A 22,330-nucleotide genomic window follows, 5' to 3' on the forward strand; every position below is an offset into this window, starting at 1 on the left:
ATGCTACATTGTAAGTAAAAATAAGAAAATTCTTTTTGCCTCTTATTCCTTTTGGAAAAATAGGACCGCCCACTTCTGCCTATCTAGATTTTCCGCAATTTACAATTGTTCGTAAAAATTGGTTTTTGGCTCCCTCCCTATACAATATATTTTCACCAATCTTCACAATATTCTATAGGTACCCTATTTGGACCACCCCAAATCCAATGGTATCACTCATCCTTATGCGCAATTCTTTACTGTTTTTGTATTAAACGTAATGCTAATGAAAGGGGGTCTGGTTCTAAACTTTGAAATGCTCCAAATCGTTAACATAGATGGACCTACCCTCATCAAATTTTTAAAAAGACTTACTTTTACAGAGATTAATAAAAATCAGAATTACAAGAATATTCCTATAGGTGCCACTGTAAATTATGATATTGTGTTTACACCTATATCTCAACAACTACTTAACCTTAACAAATAAAATCCAACATGTTCATTATTTGAGAGGTCTTGTATAGCATAGTAGTAGCTATATTTGAAGCAGCACCTGATGGTGACTGCTATATCTTGCTTTAGCAGTGGATAATGTATTGCCTCAACTAAACTAACGTAGATAACATGCAAACACTAGTAGTTTGTAAAGGTCTTTGGGAAGATCTTTGGTTTAATATTTAGTATTATTCGGTGTTATGGCTGATTTTATATTCATTTAAAAATAAATGTTTTTTGCCATAGGTAAAGAACGACACCCAAATTTGAAGACCTTTATCTCAAAAAGTACTGCACCTAATGGTATGCAATTTAGTGAGCAATTGAGACGGTTAGTTCAAAAGGGGCCCAAGTCCTCAATTTTTCAAAATAGAGATATGATATGTTCTATGGTCTTCAAGGGAAAAGCTATCTGATTATGTACATTAATGTCCCAAGTCCGTTGTAATGTATTGACTATGCTTGACATTTAAAATGCATTAAGTGCAAAATTCCTGGATTTGGGCCTCTCTTGCATGGGTTTAGCTTTATCCCATAGATGGCAGAACTAGTTATCCTATATGGCAGCGCCCCTGTTTAATTCAAGAAGGGCCCAAGTCCAGAGAGTTTAGTTTGCTAGTCCTCTGAAATGATCAAAATGAGGTGCTTCATATTATAGCATTTGTAAGCTATAACCTGGTGCTAAATCTGGGTAAAGTATTAATCATTTGGTGTAGCCTTCCTGTAAGCTATGCAATTAAATCATTTCCTGGAAAAACAAACCTCTTGGACTTGGGCCCCTTTTGAACTAACCGATTCAATTACTTCAGAGTAATCTGTCCATGCTATGTTAATTCTGGGCTCTATTGCGCCAGCAGGTGGTAAGTTTTAGCACAAAACTATTTGGGCCTTGGGCAATAGTTATAGGAACACGCTTATAATCCCCTGTGGTTCATTTGATAGTAGAAAAATAGCAAATATGAGGCTGCCATCTCTACCTAACTAGATTTTTCGCAATTCACGATTTTTTTGCGAAAAACGCTTCTTTGATTCCCAATGCCACATATTTTCACCAATCCTTGCATATTTCTCAACATACCCTACTTTGATTACCACAAATCCTGTGGTACCACCGTTTTTGCATAATTCTACACTGTTTCTGTAGAACCCGTAATGAGTGGTTGTAAACTTTGTAGCCCTGCAGCTCCTCAAACAATCAACATAGCGTCACCTATTTTTAAAGACTGCTTTCTCAATTTAAGATAAGTTAACAAAACAACCTTTTAATATATTCCCCTTTATATCTCCAAAAATAATTGACCAACATGAAAGAATCTTGACATGCAGTTTGGACGGAAGGTCTTTAATGGCAACAGCTTTAAAATGCTAAAAGAACAGCATTGCTTTTTGTAATCAAATGCAATTTCTTTAAAGACTTGCAAATCTAGTTTACAAGAATGACCTTGGATTTTTCTTGATTAAGAAAACAATGGAAACCAATGTTATCTGTTAAACCTGGTGATAGTTTTTTTTATTAGCTACTCATTTATAGGTTATGTTAATTTTCTGTTACTAACCTAAAAATGTACTTTTAAATTGGCTAATACTGTAAATCAGAGATGGAATTGTTAGATCTGGCTATGAAATGTATTTCTAGAGAAAAATGATCATTTCAAAGTCCCAATCATCCTTTGATCTATTTTCAAAATGCTCACAGTGGTCTTTCAATTACTAATTTTAATTCCTGTGTCGTTTTCTAGGGCAAAGTTTCTCAGAGCGGCAGTAGTTCATTAGAAATCTACCTCTGACTTGTGGGCGGGACCCTTAGGAAGCCCATCCCCCAGTTCCCATCATCCATAGCTGATAGGTCTCTATGTCCTCCAAAGGCCTAACCTAACATCACCAGTGCAACAAAAATGGTGATCAATATATCTACAAGTGGATCCATCAGAATGGAGTGGATCAGAGAGCTTCTGGCCTGCCGACTGTAGCAACAAGCTTTATCAAATGGCATTTTTTATCTGCTCCTGATTCACAAAGATTTGAATAAATAAATATTCATGAATGCAATGGTAATCTTAATTTAAGCATGATACCTTTTTATATGTCCTCCATGATCCTCAGAAAATGACACAAGAACATGTTCATAACACCAAAGAATTAAGAAAGCACTTTTTACATATTTGCTTCCTAGTCAAATTAAAATTTACCACTGACAAATATAACTACTTTGAGCACAATATGATACTCAGGATGCACAATCCAAAGTTTCAGGTTAGCTATTCTTTAACACATTATTAAATCAAACGTTACAATAAACTCTAACGTATCATAATTTTAGATTCTTTATCAGATACATTTTCTATGAACTTTTGTGTGTTTTAATGTAAAGGTTTTGGATGAATGGGCGGGTACCTCTCTTTGATAAAGGAAAGAAAAAACATCCAGTTTGAAGGGGTTGTATCATGTCGCCACATGTTATTGGTCAGTCTGAGTGTGTCGTCACAGAGAAGGCGGGACCTTACGATTTGATTGGCATCGTGTTCGCTGGTAGTCTGATGCTGGACCAGGACCGACAGCTGAGCGGACTCTGAACATCCAACCGGGACGGCCGGCGTAGCACCGCGAACTCCTGCCCGTTATTTTGGGGTAAGTCACGCCTAGTGGTCATATGTAAAACACGGGACTCTGAATTCACGCGTTGACTGTTTTGCTGGTTGGACAAAGACGTCCGGCCGTTTGTGAGGCAGAGTTTGACAGAAGGAGGTTCGTCCCCTCAGTGGAGCCCGCTCTGCAGTCAGGACGAGTCCCATGCAGGCACGTTGGCTTCACGCGCATCTTTTCTTTCGTTACGTTTATTGTGGCGGGCGGCTTTGTAGTCGTAGGTGGGGTGTGTGTGGACGCTTCGGTATCTCGGAAGGGGATGAAAAAAATGGCCGCACGTGTGGAGCGCGAGCTCGTTGTGGATGAGTCCCACTCCTCGGGTGAACCAGCGCGGTTAAGGCGCGCGGCTAAGGCGCGCGGCTCTTGTACCTGGACTAGGGACGGGGAGGGGGGAAAGCTCCCGCTGTGTCTGAAAGGCTCGTGGCGGAGCGCCAACATCCCCACGCGGCTGAAGAGACAGTTTTGCAAGGTCAAGAAAGATACATAAATCCTTTACTCAGAAAACTTTCACACGGGGGTTTCAGAGGCTTTTAGAGAAGTATTGTACTGTAGTGAGAGTATTGTTAATTTACAATATTATTATTCAAGCAGCACTTTAAAAAACAGCCATTTATTTAGGTAAGAGTACTTAAACAATTACTATGTTTGAAAATACCCGATGAAAACTCAAAAAACTTAGGTGCCAAAGTTTTCTAAAGCACAAGACTTAGCAGCAAAATATCAAATCACACACAAATAAATAAACACACCAAAATAATAAACCAGGTTACTAGTAATTAAAAATATAAGAACGGCTATATTCCCATTGTGTCTAGAAGGTACCAATAAGAGAACATTTTTGTATGAAAATTAAATGTGTGCATTTTGTCATTTTTATCCCCTATTGATGTAAAAAAAATACATCAAACCACTTTGGCTCAAAAATTACTTTAATTTAGAATCTATGCGAAAACAAAACAAAAATACAAGGGATTTTTTTTCCTCATAGCTGGAAACTAATTCAGACTTTTGAGGGGTTAAAAATAATCGACTGATGAATTGGTTTATAAAGGAACATTTCCTTGTTTATTGCCTTTTTTGTCAACAGTAAAGATTTTGTTGATGTTCAGAACAAATTCTATGTGATTTATTGCAAAAAAGTTTTATGAATAAAGCCCAGTGAGGCCAATTAAATAAACACAAGTCTTCTCTCCTTCTTTCTTTTTTCCACTTTAAAACATCCAAGATCAAAGCTCTGCATCTGAAGCTCTTCATGAAGGAACCTCCAAATGCAGCTCAATATACTTCAGCTCTCAGTGAACCTCCAGATTCTTGCTTTTGGCAAGCTTTATAAGCAGTTTAGCTATGCACACGTGACGGGGGAGGCCCATGACCTGCAAAGACCCCCGGGGGGGGGGGGGGGGGGGGGGGGTAAAGGTTATATGAAGGGGCTTGCTATCTTTGTGTTTTATGTCATTTCTGTTGCCGGATCTACAGGGCACACAAAAGTAGGATGTGAAGATCAAGACACTCCAGTTTATTAACATGTCCGTACAGTTCCCGGGCGGGGAATATCCAGTTTTGACCCAGTATCCAGGGTGACTTCTGCTTGAGAAGAGCAGGACTTCCCAAGTTCTCCTGTGCGTTTCCTTCCTGGAAAGTAGAGGAAAACATGATTTTCAAGTTTGACGTATGCCCTCAACATCCGAACACGCAGGAGTTGTGAGAGCTGTGCAGAGATCATATTCTGCTCCCTTTTCTATTATTAATACTCAGCTATGGGAGTGGTGCTAAGATAGAAAGAGGCGGAGAAGCTGTCTGAAGAAAGTGGAGTAACTCAAAGCTCGCAGCTATGAGCAACACATGTTTGGGGAGTGGTTATCTATAGTCAACCCTCCCTTCCTTGCTCTGTGCTGCAGTGTTGACCCAAAACTGCTGACCTGCATTCTGCAGCAACCAAATGTCCAGCTCTATACATTATGTTATAGGAGAAACTGAGCAGTTTAGATCCAGATTCCAGCTCAGACGAGGAAAACAGAGAAATTCATGGATCTATTTGTCTGCAAGTGGATGCATCAGAATGGAGCGCAGCAGGAAACTTGTGGCCCGCCCAGAGAATGTTCTACGTCATAAATACCATCGTCTTCAAGCAACATTTTATTTTACAATTATTTAAAGAAATACTCAGACATTTTCTTTACATATGTTCTCCATCATGAGAACATATATAAACACATGTTAAAAACACCCAAAACCTCATTTTAATCAGAATAGTTTAATGGGATAAATCTAAATTAAACCTTATGCTACATTTAACACAGAAAATGCTCCAACTTGAAAAAAAGAAAAACAAAACCCTCTGTTCTCCATTCAAATGCAACAAAAGTTGTACTAAAGAGGGTAAATATCATCTGCTGGACAGACCTTTCTTTATTTCAAACCCTTTTTCAAACAGCTTGGATAGTTTATTTCTTTTTACTTCAGAAGCTTCACTCTCCCACAGGCTGTCCAATAAAATCATGTTTACATGAAGTTGTTAGAGGTATTCAAAGATTGGATGTGGCAGATTATCTTACTTCCTTTTTCTTCCATTATCTCCATCTTACCCAACAAAGTATGTTTTTTCTTTACTGCTCAACGTCACGCAACATCAGTTTCCTCGGCTTCAAACTTTGCAGTCATGGTTAGAGCTTGCATCAGTGTCCCTCATCCCCCTTCATACTAATGCTCAATAACGCGCCGCTGGGCTGAAGGACTAGAGAAGACGCAGCGACGGCGATGTGGCAGGTCAGGTTAGATCCCGGGCTGCTCATTATTACAATTGCCGTGCGGTCAAAGCTGAAAAGTTTGACAAGCTGCAAAACAGCGTGGCTTCAGGCTGTTTGCCAACGCTGAGACATCCCACCAGCCAGAGGAGGAAATTGAGCTCATTTTTTTTTATTTATGTGGGAAACCTGCAAAAGGAGAAAGAAAATATGAATGATGTGAATTTTGATTTTAGTTTCTGGTGAAAGAGTAGACTAAAAGCATGAATCTGTACAATGTAAGATGTAGTGAAAACTCAGCAGTTTGATGAGCAGGTTTAGTTAGATGTTTCTTCAGCAGCAAATCTGCAGGAATATCCTGCAGGTATCGATCTGCTAAGATGACCATCTTCAGGGGAACAGTGTAATCCTCTTATTGAACGGCTGTGGCAACACATGCGATGACCTACATAGGGTTTTGTGTTGAGGCAGAGCGTGATGCGTGTGACGGGATGGCTTTAGTTATGGGAGAATAGGATGAGCGAAAAACTAGCCTTGAGCATGGCATGAACAGCCGTCCTGGATTGAGATTTGTTTCAAATGTTGCAGTCATGCTGGAGCTGTTCTTTGGAAGCTCCTCAGCTCGGGTGGGTCAAGGAAGTTTACTTTCATTTTTCTTTTCTTGTTATTCTCAATCACTTAGAGTGATGGATGGAGCATTTCTAAGCCTAGAGTACACAGTGAGGACATATGAACACAAACTGAAGAGTTCTTCCAGAACAAGTGCCTTCTAGTTCTCGGTTTGTGGAGTTTCTATCTCTGTCATATTGTCAAGATGTTCAGTTGTGCGGTACAGGCTCTCCAAATGTGACTAATTTCCCACTACAGTGACAGCAGACATGTTATTGTACAAAAACAAAGCCCTGCTACTCTTCTAGCTGTCTTATTCCCCTTGTCCATCATTTGAACGCTTGGCAACGGGGAACACCCAGAGCTTTCATTGGTGCATCTTTTGAAACAGAAATGGCCAATGAGTTTTCTCCATCTGGGCGTTTTTGTTTAGATCGATTCATTTATTTGAGAACTAGAATTGGACAAGATGGCATGCCTATTCATGCAAATAACTCCTCAAATGAGATCTTCTGCATTTGTCCTATCTATGCAAATCTAATTTTCTCTCAAACTGAAATGAGATATGGGATACTAACAAATTTAAAAAGAAATTGGTTTTCACCAGAAAGGCTTCAGTTACTTGCTTTTAGACACGGAGGAGAAAATTGCCGGGAGATTGCTCCTACGACGGTTTGCTCTTTCAAGACTGTGGTCTGCTCGCTCCCATGCTCCCATGACTTTAGAGGCTTTTTCTGCTGCACAGTCTAATCTTTAAAGATTTTTTTCTTGGCTTTGAGAAGACTGTCTTTTATCTGCTTCTGTCTCTCATGTTCTTAGTGTATCCCTGGACTCATTCGTACTCCCTGCCTGTTTTTAAACATTCCTCTGAAGTTGGTCAGGCTTTCTGTTTGCTCCTCCTCTCTTAGTCGGACTTCTGATTGGTACGTTTTAGCATTGGCTCTGCAGAGTGGATGATTGGGGGAGGAAATAATTTCATTAACATTCCTTCAAGGGATATCTTTCACTTCCAATGAGGATTTTGGAGTGACTGTAATCTGTGTTGCATAATGGCTTGACCCCTTAACCCCTCTTTTTCTGTAAACGCTGATACAACAGGGGGCCGTCTGCTTCTTTCAAGATCAATAAAAAAAAAAGACCACACGATAATGTACGATAACAAATGACAGTTAACCTATCTCCTGTATTGATTATATTTGCGCTCCAGAGAGGCTCCATAGTCAAAGGGTAAATGGGGAGTTTTGTCAGCGTTGATGGCTTTAGTCTGAGAAAGAGGAGAAGTAAAAAAAAAATTAAATGAAGTGTTTAAAAAGATAATGTAATGTTTGGCAAGTGACTAAAGTCACATTTTTTTCTGTTTCTTGTTGGCTTACAACAGAAGAGTCCGTTACAGATATGCACTGTAGGAAGAATGGGCTTTGTGCCAGTGGACTCTGTAGTTTTATCAAACAAATGTTTTAAACATCACAGTCTGGCAGTGAAGGTCACAGGGAGACTTGTAGTTCTGGCTTCATTTCATTCATTCAGTGAACATGCAAGAAAAAGAGGCGGAAAACTGAGTTTGAACTGAGGTTTTTATATTGATGGTGTGTTACACATCAAATACTTTTAACAGTTTGGTAAATTCATAGATGCACATAGTATAATCTGAGACAGACTTGAGAGGTTAGAAGATAATTTGGGTAAAAGATATTGATTTTCAAATAAATTGTTGTTTTTTAAAGTTTTTTTCCCTCCAGTAAATCATTTTGTAGCTTTTTGTACAACATCACTCATGCTGCCTTGGCTTGATGCTAGGTTCAGACTCGTAGGTTCAGACTGGGCACGTGATGAGCATTCTTGAACACGCGTTTAGCATATGGTGTTCACACTGACTGGACTGTCACTATCTGATACAAGTTGGAAGATGCTTGGTACGAAATGTTGAAGCAGTGGAAATCTAGCAGATCTTGCTCCAGGTTTTTCTTTTCTTCACAGCTCTATTCCAATTTATAAAAGACTTGGATTCATATAATTCCAGCTGGACATAAACAACAATTATTATTGTCAGTTGATCAATTTTCAAATGGTTGGCACTTCCATGAATTAAAAAAGGATGCCATCTATTCATCACTACTAAATCAGAGTCCTGGGTTATTGTCCAACCTGGTTTAACTTTCAGCGCGGATTCAGTGGGCATGCATTTTATACGTAGAGCCCAACAATGGTCTTAAACATGTGCGTAGCAACGTGTGAACACGAGACTTTTGATCGCGAAAGCCCGAAACTCGCATATGCGCAGGTTTAAATAGACTTTTCATTGAAAGTGGTGGCTTGGATGTGCGTTTCTGTGGGCGGTGAAAACGTTGTACTTCACAGAAGGAACATTTGACTATCTCTATAGTTGTAGTAGTTTGGGAGTAGATGCAGAAGATCAAAGTAACTGACACATTTTATAGATTTTTGTTTCAGTCCTGTATTAGCAAACATTGTTGTCTGTGGAGTTTTCCTAAAAGTTCCCTAGAAGCAACCTTATAGCAATAGCTCTGGAAACTATGGAAACTAATGTGCTTTGTCTATTCTTGGTATTATAATCGTATTTCTTTTTATTTATTTATTTATATATATATATTTTTTAATTATAATCATATTTCTTGTAACACTTTTTGTATCCTAATGATTTTTTTTCTCTTTAAAAGGATGTAGCAGTTTTGTAGATTGGAAGATATACTTTTTCTTCATGGATGCTTTATCATAATCGATGTGAAAAATATTGATTTTTACATGTTATTTGAGCACATGCATGCTGATAGAGACAGATCCCACAAGATGACTTGAGGGAGACTGTAAGGCATGTTTGTGTTTGCCACAGAAAAGGAAAAGAGAGTTCTCTGGAGTGAAAGCACTCTGCTTTGTCAATAGTTACAGAAAATACCGGTTCTTTATTAAGTCAACGGTTTAGAGCCAGCTGATGATGCAAGAACGCTTGATTGGCTGAGTACTACTGGTTGTCCATGATTGTACACAGCGTGGAAGAACAACTGTTTCAGTGTGCAGAAAAGGTTCCTGCGCTGCAAGAAGCAGCAGCGCCGTTGATCGATGAAACAGGAGGGAAACCTTCTGTGTTTGTGCATGGAAGGAATGATCAATGCAAGTTGAGCTGAAACCTCACGGCTCAGAACCCTCTGCCTCTCTGTCTGCAGGTCTTCACTGCTGACTGATGAGCAGACAATAGTACTCCCCCTCTACCAAGTCCCTCAGGTAAACAACCTCCACAGCACACCATGGGGTAAAACTGTCAGCTGTAGAAGCATGAACTCACTGAAGTCTGTTGGTTTAAGAAGCATGGAAGCAGTTGGTTTTCTGTTGTGTATGCATGCACTCTGATCTCTACGGTTTGGTAAACAGCACATCTGTAGCAAGTATTTATTCTCCTTTCAGACAGACATAGATGGTCATCCTCTATAGTTCACACTTCACATTTACTAAGTGTTTCTAATGAACTCCACATTTACTTCCTGAGTTAATCTCTTAGAGAAACTCCATCTTTGGGATGAAGTTTTCATTTTTAGATTCTCTCCTTACGTCTTAGTCATAACTAACCTTATGGGTAATTAATGAAACCGGACAAAAAATGGGCAAATCTCTACGGGGCATGCAGGTTTTAAAATATCAAAGTCATAGACCGCTCAGTGAGCCCTTATACCAGGGGTCCCCAAATCCAGGCTTCGAAAGCCAGAGTCCTACGTATTTTCCAACTAACCTGCCATTGAAGCTCCTTATTGGCTAATCACACCTGATCAAGGTCATCAGCAGCAAATTTGGTTTTTAAATTTTGTAGATTTTGAACGGCGTTAGCGTGACAGGCTCGATGCTGGCCCTTTTTTACTGGAATATTGTGAAAATTTGATGCATTTCCTGGTTTAAGATAAACAAAAACAAAATGATAGGATACAAATTTATGACAAATGTGGGTGTGTTTAACAAAAAACCTCAGTTACCAAGACAATCCAAAAATGTACATTTTTGTTCCCTGACAAACCAGACCAAATGGGTCTTTCAGGATTAAAGGTTGCAGACCCCAGTCATAGACGATCAATGAGTTCAGGAGAACATTACTGTAACACTGTACTCATGTCTATATTTCATCTACACTTGTAAACAAAAAATAAGCAATGTTTTCAAATGAGAGACATTCCAGCATCAGATAATGGTCCAAGTGGTGGATCCTGTAATCCCGTGTTTTTCGTGGCCGGATTAAAATCCAGTTTCTAAAAATGGGGGAGGGGTTGACGTGTAGGGTTAAGGATGGCTGGGCAGTGGGGATTAAAGTCTGCAGATCTCTTTGCACAGCTGTGTTGATGTGGGAGGAGCTAGATAGATACTAAAGGGGAGGAGCCTGAGAACCTTCAGCATATGGGGTTTACACCTCTGGCTTTTCATGGGTTTAAATATTTTGGTCTAGTCTTCTTTTTATTAACTTTCTCTGAAGCAAAAAATTACATTCCAACTAACTTGTCATAGCAAGCATTGCATTTGATAGAGATAAATAACTGTTGAATTATGCAACAGTCTTTGTGCTCTCTGCAGTTACAACAAAACTGTTCATTTCTACATCTTACTTTAGATTTTTGGTCGTTTCTCTATTATATTTACGATTAAGGTAGAAGCAGTTTCCACATTCAAGTAATGTTTGAAAGACATTTTATATATTAATGTGACAGACGAGAACTTGTAAGAAACTAGTAAGAAGCCACAAGGAGAAGAAAGAAAACTGTTAGGAAATATCAAAAGGAAGGCTTCTATCAGACTCTCACCACAGGAGACTGTATTCAACCTGAAGCAGTCATAAGAAGTCAAGACTCAGGCAGAATGCACTTAAATGAGATTCGGAAGGGGGGGGGACATAAGAATTTGGGGTCAGGCTGTCTTCAGTAACATTTATGTAAGGTCACTTACATAATGACACATTCGGCTGGTGAATGTGCACGCCCCTGTCTAGACAACGGGGGTAACTTGACTTTGGGTGAAGCTGGGGATACAAAAAAAAGAGGAGGGGTTTTCAAGCAATCCCAGCAGGAGAGGATTGTGGGATTATATGTGTGATCAACAAAAAAATGGGGGGGAGGGGGGGCTATGGAAGGTATTAAAGTCGGAGAGGAGGGAGGGTACAGAATAGCAATTGTGTATGCAATCTGGCTCTCTCTGTTTCATTTCATGCTTGTCTTTCCAGACTTGTTCATATATCTGTTTTTCTTTTTGCTTCCTGCGCTCCTCTTTTCTCTCCTGTTTTACTTGCTTGTCTTAATATCCTTTAATCTCAATCCCATTCTTGTTACTTTTTATCTCTTATCCTTTGCACTTTATTCTTCCCTTCTGTATTATCTCTGTGATCTTTTCCATCTGTGTTTTTTGATTTTTGTTTTTCTTTTCTCTTTTTTTTTTGCATGTTTTGGTTTCAATCCCATCAACTCTACCAGAAAAGACAAGCCTAGCGGACAGAAGATAGTCGCTACTGGTGGTTACCTATTGGGTAGCCTTAGCATACTTGTGGCATCAGGGAGGAAGGAAGTGGCGATGGTCACAACCATGGACGATCCCTGTCCCAATGGGGCACAGGAGGAGGAAGAGGAGGTGAAACCCTCGGGACAACCTGGCGTAAAGAGCCCCCCAACTGTGCAGTCCTCCCAGGGGACAGATGGAGGTGAGGAAATGAGAGCAAAATAATAGTTTGTGTCCACAGAGAGATGCTGCATGTATGTTTGTTTTTACACGTTTTCTGTTTATTTCTGATGCAAGGAGCCATTGAAGTGCCTTAATACATATTTATTGATGTAAAGTAGCATCACTTCCAAGGTTGTTCTGGCTAAGTAGTGAAATGTATGCATTTTTAATTTATTGTAAGATCCGTTTATCTGGAAAATCAAAAGCGGTTGGCACCTGTCCCTGAATTCCTTATGACTTTACACTAGATGAAACATGTTTTAGGTGAGAATTCTGGAAAATGTCCAATTAACATTTAAGTGGAAGAAGCAGTAGGAGCCACTTGAAAAAGAAAAGGTTATTTAATAGAGCTCAAAGTGGTTTTGAGTGGGTGGGGCTTAAAATTCACCTTCAGTCTGTTTTAGTACAGAGCTTTGGGCTTTATTGAGAAGATGACAATTGTGCACACAGGAACGGAATGAGACCGGTTTGTATTGAATAAACGTTCCTGTGGTGGAGTACACATTTACATAATGAGCTCAGAGCAGGTAAAGGTCACATGTCAGTCAGATGAGCAAACAGCGGCCTCTAGGTCTGATCTGTTTGTAGCTGAAATGGGTCTTAGGATGGGAAACGTGGTAGGTGCAGATCATAGTGTGTTTGGGTAAACTCTGCCTGGAAAGCAGGTTTCATAGGATTGTACCATGACTAATTCAAGGTGGAGGGTCAGTGGTTGTTTATGGTTTTGTGTGTGTGGTTCCTACAGGAATTATAGCTCTCTCCTAAGCAACTGTGTGTGGTCCTGTCTGGAACTAGACTTCCTGGTAAATCCATAAAAAATACTTGGAAAAACAAACTTATGCATATTATTTATTGTGCTTGTGTGTTTGTATAGATATAGAGTTAAATGACGCTTTAATGCCCCCGACATTATTCGTTTCTAATAAATATTTCTTGCTTTTGCATTGAGGCCTGTTGTTTATACTCAAGTTTTTCTAAATGATATGAATTGATATATTTTCCTTTTTCAACATATTAAAAACATATAAAAAAGAGAATGTGTTCCTCCTGAAACATTAGCAGTACTCTTTAATGCTGTCTACTGTATATTCCACATGATAAATCTAATGTGGTTGTTATCATCTCTTGACATTGTTTTGTTTATGTTTATCCACATAGGACATTTTTTTTTCTTATTAAAGGGTTGCAGTTTTGAGTGTGGCTTGATGACAAGGAAAATGACCAAGAGTTCAAACCCTAATTGTGTGTTACCAGAAGCTAAAGGGTGTGTCTGTGTGGAAGTGCTGACTGAGCATACTAATCATCCATCTTGGTGAATTATGTCACAAAACACACGGTTTGACAAACACATTCTCTGCACTTTGAGTGCCTTAACTGTGCTTACATGGGCTTTTGGACCCTGGTATTATGCCACTGGGTGAGTGATGTCAACAGTCTGCACCCCCCCTCATCTATTTGTGAGGACAAAAACAACACTGAACAGTTGGCCTACAAAATAAATCCCAAATTTATCGTTATCGCAATATCAAGTTGTGCAATATGCATGACGCAAAAGACGGCGAAAATTACAAGAAATGGTTTCCTTAAATGTGTTAAAACAATCTTATGGCAGCTTGAAGTATTTAACAAATCAAATAAATCAATTTATGCACTTGACCAATCAGATGGACGCTTTCACGTTGTTGACCAATCAGATGGAGCCCTTTGATGTTAGATGTACGCCTCCTATGTAGACGAGGGTCATATGGAGTATAATTTGAGTTATTTTGACTCTTATTTAAATTAAACTGTTGCAGAAATGGAAATTATGTTTTTAAATGTTTTGCTATTTAGTCATGAATGGCAAGTTAAATCGTCATTGCAATATTAATCACTAATATTGTATATCGCAAGTTGTCTTCATATCGTGCAGCCCTACTTAACAGCCAGGAGTTCTCTTCCCAAAACGTAACCGCTAATTCTGACTGTTTTTGTCCCTTAAAGTCCCACTTCAATCATCTTTTATTGTAAAAGTGTTCCCAGTGTCTTTTAATCATGATTATGCCATTTTCTAGGACATAGTTTCTGCAGAGTGGCAGTAGTTCATTTGAAATTCATCTCTTAGTTATGGGCAGGATCATTCGTGTGGCGCAAGGCTACCCCCACTTCCTGTGACCCGTCTGTTAACAGGTTCCTCACACCCACAACCCAACATTACTGGTACAACCAAAATACAACCAAAATATCAGAGCTATCCAGCTGTAAAGTTTAGATCCAGATTCCAGCTCAGATGAGGAAAACAGAGACATACGTGGATCTATTTGTCTGTTTCAGAATGGAGCAAAGCAGGGAGCTAATGGCCCTCCCATTGTAGCTTCTACATCACAAATACGTTCTTTTTCAAACTGTTTTATTTTTGTCTGCTCCTGATGCACATCAATTTCGAAAAAGAAATACTCAGAAATGCAATTTTAAGCGGACATTTCTTTATCTATGTCCTCTATCGTCAAAAAATGCTACAAGAACATGGCAAAAACACCAAGAACACCATTTTCACTGGAGTGAGGCTTTAAGATGTTAAAACAGGGAGGCATTAGCATTTGAAGGTTTATGTGAGCCGATTGGTTTTGTCTGTGTCTCTACAGCCATGCAGCAGGTGATGGATAATGCAGGTGAGCCGCCCACCTCCACGGCTGTGAAAGACATTGACCTGCTCTTCCTGCGGGGCATCATGGAAAGCCCCACTGTAAGTTCCCTAGTGAAGTTAGCACACATGTAGAGAGTAGACCTGTCTCCATCCACTGCTGTTCGCTCATCTGACTTATACTCAGACAGATGACTTTTGTAACAGGAAGCAGCCAGAGACTTGTCTGCAGAGTATAATTACATTATTACATCAGGAATACAAAATAAAAATAAAAACAGTGCCAGCAATCATTACTATTCAGTTTCCACAAAATCAAGATGTCTTCTACCCACTAAACCTGCTTCACTCCCACCTGGTTGTCTCCTCACAGGCTCATGAGCAGATGGAGGAAGTGAAGTTAGAAGCAGTGCAGGACAACAATATGGAGCTGGTGACAGAGATCCTGGGTGACATCAGCAACCTGAAGGTGAAAGACGACAGCGCCGCTGAACTGTCCAAGATCCTCCAGGAGCCACACTTTCAGGTAAAACAGCAGAACAGAGTCGCCAACAAACAAGATCTTTAAACCTTTAACACTGGAGATGTCGCCGGCGACGTCTAGATAACAAACGCTCTGTGACATACCTGTGACTTCTAACATAAAGTATTGCAGAACAGTGCAAAACCGTTTTCTCCGTTTTTTAAATTTTGCTGTAAAAGCTTTAGGCCTCACTTCTAAATGTGTTCAAATTGTCGTGATAATAGCATCTAGTTTTATTTATGCATGAAGTCAAAGAAACATGACTTAGTGGTGGTACATTCTGAAACATTGAATGTCATTTAAGTAGTTTGATTCACTTTTTGTGAAACATTTTCTCCATCCCCGTAAGGGGCACTAACACATGTTCTGACCCTTGACTGTGTGTGATAACTGGACTGAGTGACCCCCTCCCCCCTCGCGTTCCATACAGGAGGTACCTGCTGGCACCAAGAAGCCAAAATCCAAAAGACTTCTATAGAGAAATAAACAGCTGTTACTCAGTCACTATATTTGTCAGAATAACCATCCTTGCTCTGGTGCTGTTGTAGACATGTTCTTCTTCATTTTAATTTTTTTCATGATTTCTTTGTTGCAAGTTATTCAAGTTATTAACTGACCAATCAGATGCCTCTACAGAAGTATGTGGTCTCAAATTGAACATTCAAAACAAATTCTCCCACAGAAAAATGTTGACTTGGACCAATCACTGCTTACCGACGCCGTCTGGCTCCAACATGGTGGCGTCTGTATTGTGAAAAAATGTCGACTGAATTGGCTTCATTTTGTTGGAGCCAGAATCAAGCCCTTTTCTATGGGTGACGTCACACTCACTGAGTCCAGTTTTCATGGACAGTCAATGGTTCTGACCTAAATCCAAGCTTAAAATGTATATATCCATATATCAGATTCTTAGAAACACCTGTTTTACTAACTGTACGTCAGATAACATCAAACATTGGCATTTTATAGTGATTTTCATGAAACGACAACCGTCCACAATATTTATATATCTATATAAATATTGTGGACGGTTGTCTTAAACAAAAATTCTTTAATGACTAACTGCGATGCAACTAAAGTGTTGCTGCAGAATAGGAATATGTAGTTTATGAAACAAAGAAGTGCTTCTGGATAACTGCTGCACACAAAGCTTAAGAATGGAAACGTTTGACGGAAAAGGATGAAGGCGTTCTATCTCTGATGGGTTTAATGTTATATAAATGTCAAACAAAACTTAAAACGTGTATTGTTGCTTTTGAAGACATTAGATCAACATTCTGCTGCTCTGCAAAGATACTGAATGCTAATGTCAGGATTCAGAGGCTGTGTCTTGAATGTATTTGCAGCAGCGCATCATCTGCATCAATAGAACACTAACCTCGATCCCCGGACCTTTCAGTAGCTTGCATCAAGCGGACCAATAGGAGTTTAGTTTCATAGTCTAGCTCAGCTGCTCCTCCAATTGGAGGCCGTTGTGCTGTAAGCTGAAGGATAAGTCCCAGATGACCTACTGAGGATGACTGACAGCGAGAGGAAAAGGAAACAAGGAAACCGAGATTACATCACTTACTGAGGGCGTAAGTCAGCACACTCTTAGCTTTTGGACAGAAACGCCGTTGTACTGGATGAGTGGAACCACAGCACCTAAATCTGGATGAGTAAGGCCAGTTTTTACTGCCTTCAGGTGTGTTAACACTTCCTTTCCTGTGTCTCCTCTCTTTCAGTCTCTTATGGAAGCTCATGACATGGTGGCCTCCAAATGTTATGAAGTCCCTCCTCCTGCCGAGCTGTCCAATGAGGCAGCAGTGAACAGCGCGCTCATGCAGGCCGACGCGGTGCGCATGATCGGCATCCGAAAGAAGGCCGGGGAGCCACTGGTGAGCAGGCGCCAGGGTTGACTGAAGGAGCTCATGCATGTCGCTGGAGGGCTGTTGCTGTGTGCACGAACAGCTATAAATGATTAAGAAGTGAGAACAAATGTGGGTGAAATGTTCTGTTCTGCTTCTCAGGGCGTCACGTTTCGAGTGGAGAAAGACGAACTGGTCATCGCCAGAATCCTTCACGGCGGAATGATAGACAGGCAGGGCCTGCTCCACGTCGGAGACATCATTAAGGAAGTGAACGGGAAGGATGTCGGCAACAATCCGACTGAGCTCCAGGAGATGCTCAAAGACTGCAGCGGGGGCATCACGCTAAAAATCCTGCCCAGCTACAGAGACGCCCCCGCACCTCCACAGGTGAACACACAAGGTGGCAAACAAAACAAACACGTAGTGAGCGCCAGATGTGAGGTGGAAGAACAAGCCTTCCCACAATGCCCTGCACATGAATGTGAACCCTGGGAGCCCTATTAATAACACTCCATATGCTATCTAGGTCAACATGCTTGCTGCAGTTACATGCTCTCTCATATGGAAAGTACAGTGCAACATAATATCTAGATTTTTTTCCCTCAGGTCAGGAGTCTAAATGTCCGTCTTGAGCAAACAGACCTAAAGCTGCAAAATCTTAAAGACTTGGATCGAATGGAAGGCAGTAAAAGTAAAAGAGAATTAAGTCAGAATCACATCCTGCCCTGTGGCTCTGAGTACTGCACACTGTATTTCACTGGCTCCCTTTTATTGCTTCCTTTGGCTTCTTGTTTTAATCTAATACATCAGCCAGAGCGCTGAAGCCCGCTGGCCCGCCTCCACTGTTGGCTCAGCACAGAGGTACCGGCTGGGTTCACTGCTGTGATGATCAACTTTGGGTTCTCCCAGCTTTTCTTCAAAGACCCACTATCATGACAATGGTGTTTTGGGGTTTTTGACATGGTCTTGTAGTATTTTTCTGATGATGGAGGACGTATTTAAAAAAATAAAATAAAAACGCGTTTCTGAGTATTGCTTTATTGCAATTGTCGTGAATCAGTAACAGACAAAAGAATGCCATTTGAAAAATATTGTAGTTGTGACGTATCAAATACACCATGTGGGTCACAAGCTCCCTGCTCCGCTCCCTTCTGATGCATCCACAGACAAATAGATCCATGATCGTTTTGTTTTCCTCGTCTGAGCTGACATCTGACTCAAAACTGTACGGCTGGATAGCTCCAATGTTGCTTGACATTTTTGTCGCACAGGGTAATGTTGGGTTAGGGGTGTGAGGGGCTGTAAGATAGCACATAAACAGATGGGTGACGGGAAGGGGAGGTGAGGTTCCTTCCCGCCAACAGTTCCGCCCAAAACTCAGAGGTACATTTCTAAGAACCCCTGGCGCTCTGCAGGAATTAGATCCTAGAAAATGACACGTTTCTTGATTTTTGTTAAAACGGCATAATCATAACTAAAAGACCACTGAGAAAACTTTTCACATTAGATCAAAAGATGATTGGAGTAGATTTTTAAATTAAAAGGGAGCTATCTGATCCTCACAGGTGTACGTGCGACCATACTTTGATTACGACCCAGCCAATGACAACCTGATCCCCTGTCGTGAGGCTGGAATGGCCTTCAAAAAAGGCGACATCCTTCAGATTGTCAACAGAGAGGATCCAAACTGGTGGCAGGTGAGCTCCTGTGGCATCTTCGTGCATTTAGGACCAGAGTGGATTACAGTTAACGGTTCTGTCGTCGGTAACAGGCTTGCCATGTAGTGGGGGGTGCCACAGGGCTGATTCCCAGTCAGTTCCTGGAGGAGAAGAGGAAAGCGTTTGTCCCCAGAGACCTGGATGGGTCAGGTGAGCCTTCAGGAGCCTGACTGCCTGATGGGATGGATCACTGCTTTTGGCCCAAACTGTCTCCCATACATGTTGGGACAGAAGCCGCATCAGACATGATAGCAACGTGTCATGCTTTTACATGAAAGCTGTCATTTTCAAAAAGTAGTCCACACCTGCCCTCATCTGGCCAAATACTGAACAGCAAGTTGTACAATTGTTCATGTCCTGCCTTGCTTTGTCTTCCAGGAATCCTTTGTGGGACTTTAGCTGGAAAAAAGAAGAAGAAGATGATGTATCTAACGGCGAAGAATGCAGGTGAGAACATTCCCTTCTGGTTTTGTTCTTGGCAGACATTTTTTATAGGTTGGCTCACACTTTAAAATGTGTTTAAAAAGAATTTGACAGACACGAGCTTCAGATCTACGAGGAAGTAGCAAAGGTTCCGCCCTTCCAGAGAAAGACGCTGGTTCTGATTGGAGCTCAGGGAGTGGGCCGACGCAGCCTGAAGAACAGGCTGATGGTGCTCCATCCCACACGCTTTGGCACCACCATACCATGTATGTCATGTTTTGATTTATTCCCAAACTTCACACTTAAGCTTAGAGCAAGAACGGCTACAGAGAGGCACAAACACATCTGAATCGGCTCCTTTGTTAGACACCTCACGGAGGCCTCGTGACGATGAGCTGGACGGCAACTCCTACCACTTTACCTCAAGGACGGAGATGGAGGCGGACGTGAAGGCCGGTCGCTTCCTGGAGCACGGAGAGTACGACGGGAACCTGTACGGGACAAAGATAGACTCCATCCATGAGGTGGTGGCCACTGGACGCACATGCATCCTGGATGTGAACCCACAGGTGCCATGAAGAATTCCTCTTCCTGTCCGACACAAACCCCGAAGAACAGGTGGTAACTGTGTCCCGTACGCATTTGTCTGCAGGCTCTGAAGGTACTGAAGACGGCAGAGTTCATGCCCTATGTGGTGTTCATCGCTGCGCCTGACTTTGACACCCTCAAAGCCATGCACAAAGCGGTGGTGGACGCAGGCCTCACAACCAAGCAGCTCACGGTAAGAAAACAGACCCTACAGAGCACTGCGAGGCCCCGCCCCCATACCGGCATCCCAAAATATTTACACCTGATTTATTTAAGAATTTATCTAAATGATGACTGCTCATACTTACTGGCAGCGGTTCAACCTTTTCATAGCTGGGTTAAAAAAAAGAATATATAGATTTACACAGATGTTTAACAAGCCAAAACAACTCTTCTCTTTGTTTTTAATAAAATTGAGTATTTTCTTGTTTAAGTTTAAATCTCTAATGAATATTTTCTATAAACAATTAAAATTGGCTTTAGAATGGAAACGGGCTGCAGAGAACAAAAAACACAGCCTTTTTTTTTTCAGTTATTTCTACTCCGATTCTGAAGGAAGTTATATTTTGAAAAACTACTGAATTCTTCCCACCACATCCGACTCCGTGACGCAAGTCGAGTTGCTCAGTCACATAATGAAAATCCATCTGCTACTTACTTAACCCTTGTTCTATCCTAGGCACTTTAACGTTGGGAGTTGGGTCATCTAGACCCACTAGACAGTGCTCTGAACCTTTTCTCTTCAATGATTTGTGATCTTCACTGGTGTCCATGGATTACATGAAATCTTTCCACCTTTATCCACCTTTGTCATGGTAGGGAGAACACGTCAATGGAAGGGTGGGGTCATCTGGACCCCATATAATATCACAAGAGTCCACTAAAACTGGCTTTAACCCCTAAGAACCCATGGGGACATCAGTGTCAGACAAGATCAGAAATGGGTTTTATGGTAAAAAACACAATTTTATTTAGAAACAATAGGTCTGGGTTTTTCTGGGTTAAGTCCACATCGTAACATTTACTTCCACAACTGCCGTTACCTGATCAGCTCCATGTTGCTACGGCAACAGATTAGTTCATTGGTGAGGAAGCTGCAACAGGGTTTTCCCATTTGTCCTCCCTGTTCTGAAATTCGTCTGATCTGCGGTTTGTCTCTCCTGTTCCGCACGTTTTGGCAGGATGTGGATCTACGGAAGACGGTGGATGAGAGTGCCCGCATCCAGAGAGCCTATGCCCACTACTTTGACCTGACCATCGTCAACGACAACCTGGACAAGGCCTTTGAGACATTACAGGCCGCTGTGGACAAACTCTGCTCTGAATCCCAGTGGGTCCCTGTCAATTGGGTGTACTGAGGACCGGCGTCGGTGCTGCTCTTCATGGGTCACAATGACCCCACCCCTTCCAGTGTGTGCGCAAAAGTGATTCTGACCAAAGGATCCAAAAAGAAAAGGAGAAAACTCAAAACTATTGAGAAAAACAAAAATCAAAGTCAATCTGATGGCTCCCATCTCTTCCCAGGCCTACACACTGTGCAACTTCTTTTGTACTCAAATGAAAAGAGTGCTTATTTATTTTATAGCTTTTTATGGAAGATCTATTTGTTGTTGGATTTCTTTGAAAAGACAAAAAGTACTTTGGTCACATTTCAGGATTAATTTATTGTTGTTCCACATCCTTCTGATTTTCCTCAATGTTTAGATTTGTCAATCTGCCTTTCTTCACGCAGGACTCATGGTTGCTGCCAAAGCTGCACAATGAAATGACAGCTGCGGCCCGTCGATGCCATTTCTGCATTTCCTCAACCCTTCCGAGAAAAGCAAACACTTTAGTGATTCGCTCCCTTGTTGTTAGAGTCCTTGTAGCCGTTTGGAACCACACCCTCTCAGTGTTTCATCCTTCCAATCCTCACCGGTCCAGTGTGTTTGCTTTTAGTGAAGGTGACAAGCCTCACCCCGTCCCCGTGTTCAGTGTTGCAGCACGCCAAAGTCACGGCTGAACCCCAGAAACAGGATGAGTCTACATGTAAACAGACAAACCTGAACTCAAATGGAAACGTTTCTGTCTTTGGTTTAGTTTTGTGTTGCAGTTTTTGTTTTGCGTCTGTTTTTTCACTTTGGGGAGGAAAAAAAAAAATCATGAACTGTGGCAAACCTGCTGCCTGTTTCCACATCAACCCTGTCGACAAAATCGTTTTGACATTTTTACTAGTAGAAATACAATAAAGTTGAAAAACAAATGTTTGATTTGTTCATTTGGGATCTCTAAAGGTTATTCTGTGTTGAACACAAATACAAAATGATTTTACATTTCTTACTTTGAACATAAATTTGAACATTTAGAGGCCACTTTTTGCTAAAACCTGTTTTTACATTAGTCATTTATATTGGACAAAGGGGGGGCATTATTCAGTCATTCCTGGAACG

At 41.0% G+C, this 22,330-nt stretch overlaps 1 protein-coding gene across 6 annotated transcripts; it reads left to right on the plus strand.

Moving 5' to 3' along the window:
• Positions 1 to 2,936: 2,936 nt before the first annotated feature.
• Positions 2,937 to 22,143, plus strand: pals2b (protein associated with LIN7 2, MAGUK p55 family member b). Of its 6 annotated transcripts, none has more exons than XM_011480846.4 (14): positions 2,961 to 3,105; positions 9,656 to 9,713; positions 11,933 to 12,156; positions 14,801 to 14,901; positions 15,173 to 15,325; positions 17,047 to 17,199; positions 17,332 to 17,559; positions 18,738 to 18,869; positions 18,944 to 19,040; positions 19,269 to 19,337; positions 19,418 to 19,579; positions 19,680 to 19,882; positions 19,966 to 20,094; positions 21,083 to 22,143. In XM_011480846.4, exons 3-14 carry the CDS (start codon positions 12,030 to 12,032, stop codon positions 21,257 to 21,259), a joined length of 1,731 nt encoding a protein of 576 aa, XP_011479148.1. In that variant the 5' UTR covers positions 2,961 to 3,105; positions 9,656 to 9,713; positions 11,933 to 12,029; the 3' UTR covers positions 21,260 to 22,143. The 6 variants fall into 6 exon arrangements, with proteins under 6 accessions (XP_011479150.1, XP_011479148.1, XP_011479149.1 ...); XM_078955378.1 differs by lacking the exon at positions 2,961 to 3,105 and adding an exon at positions 3,132 to 3,273; XM_011480847.4 differs by lacking the exon at positions 11,933 to 12,156 and having other exon boundaries at positions 2,970 to 3,105.
• The last annotated feature ends 187 nt before the right edge of the window (positions 22,144 to 22,330 follow it).

Source organism: Oryzias latipes, chromosome 11 (genome assembly GCF_053564925.1).
Source record: "Oryzias latipes strain Hd-rR chromosome 11, Olatipes_Hd-rR_3.1".
NCBI lineage: Eukaryota > Metazoa > Chordata > Actinopteri > Beloniformes > Adrianichthyidae > Oryzias > Oryzias latipes.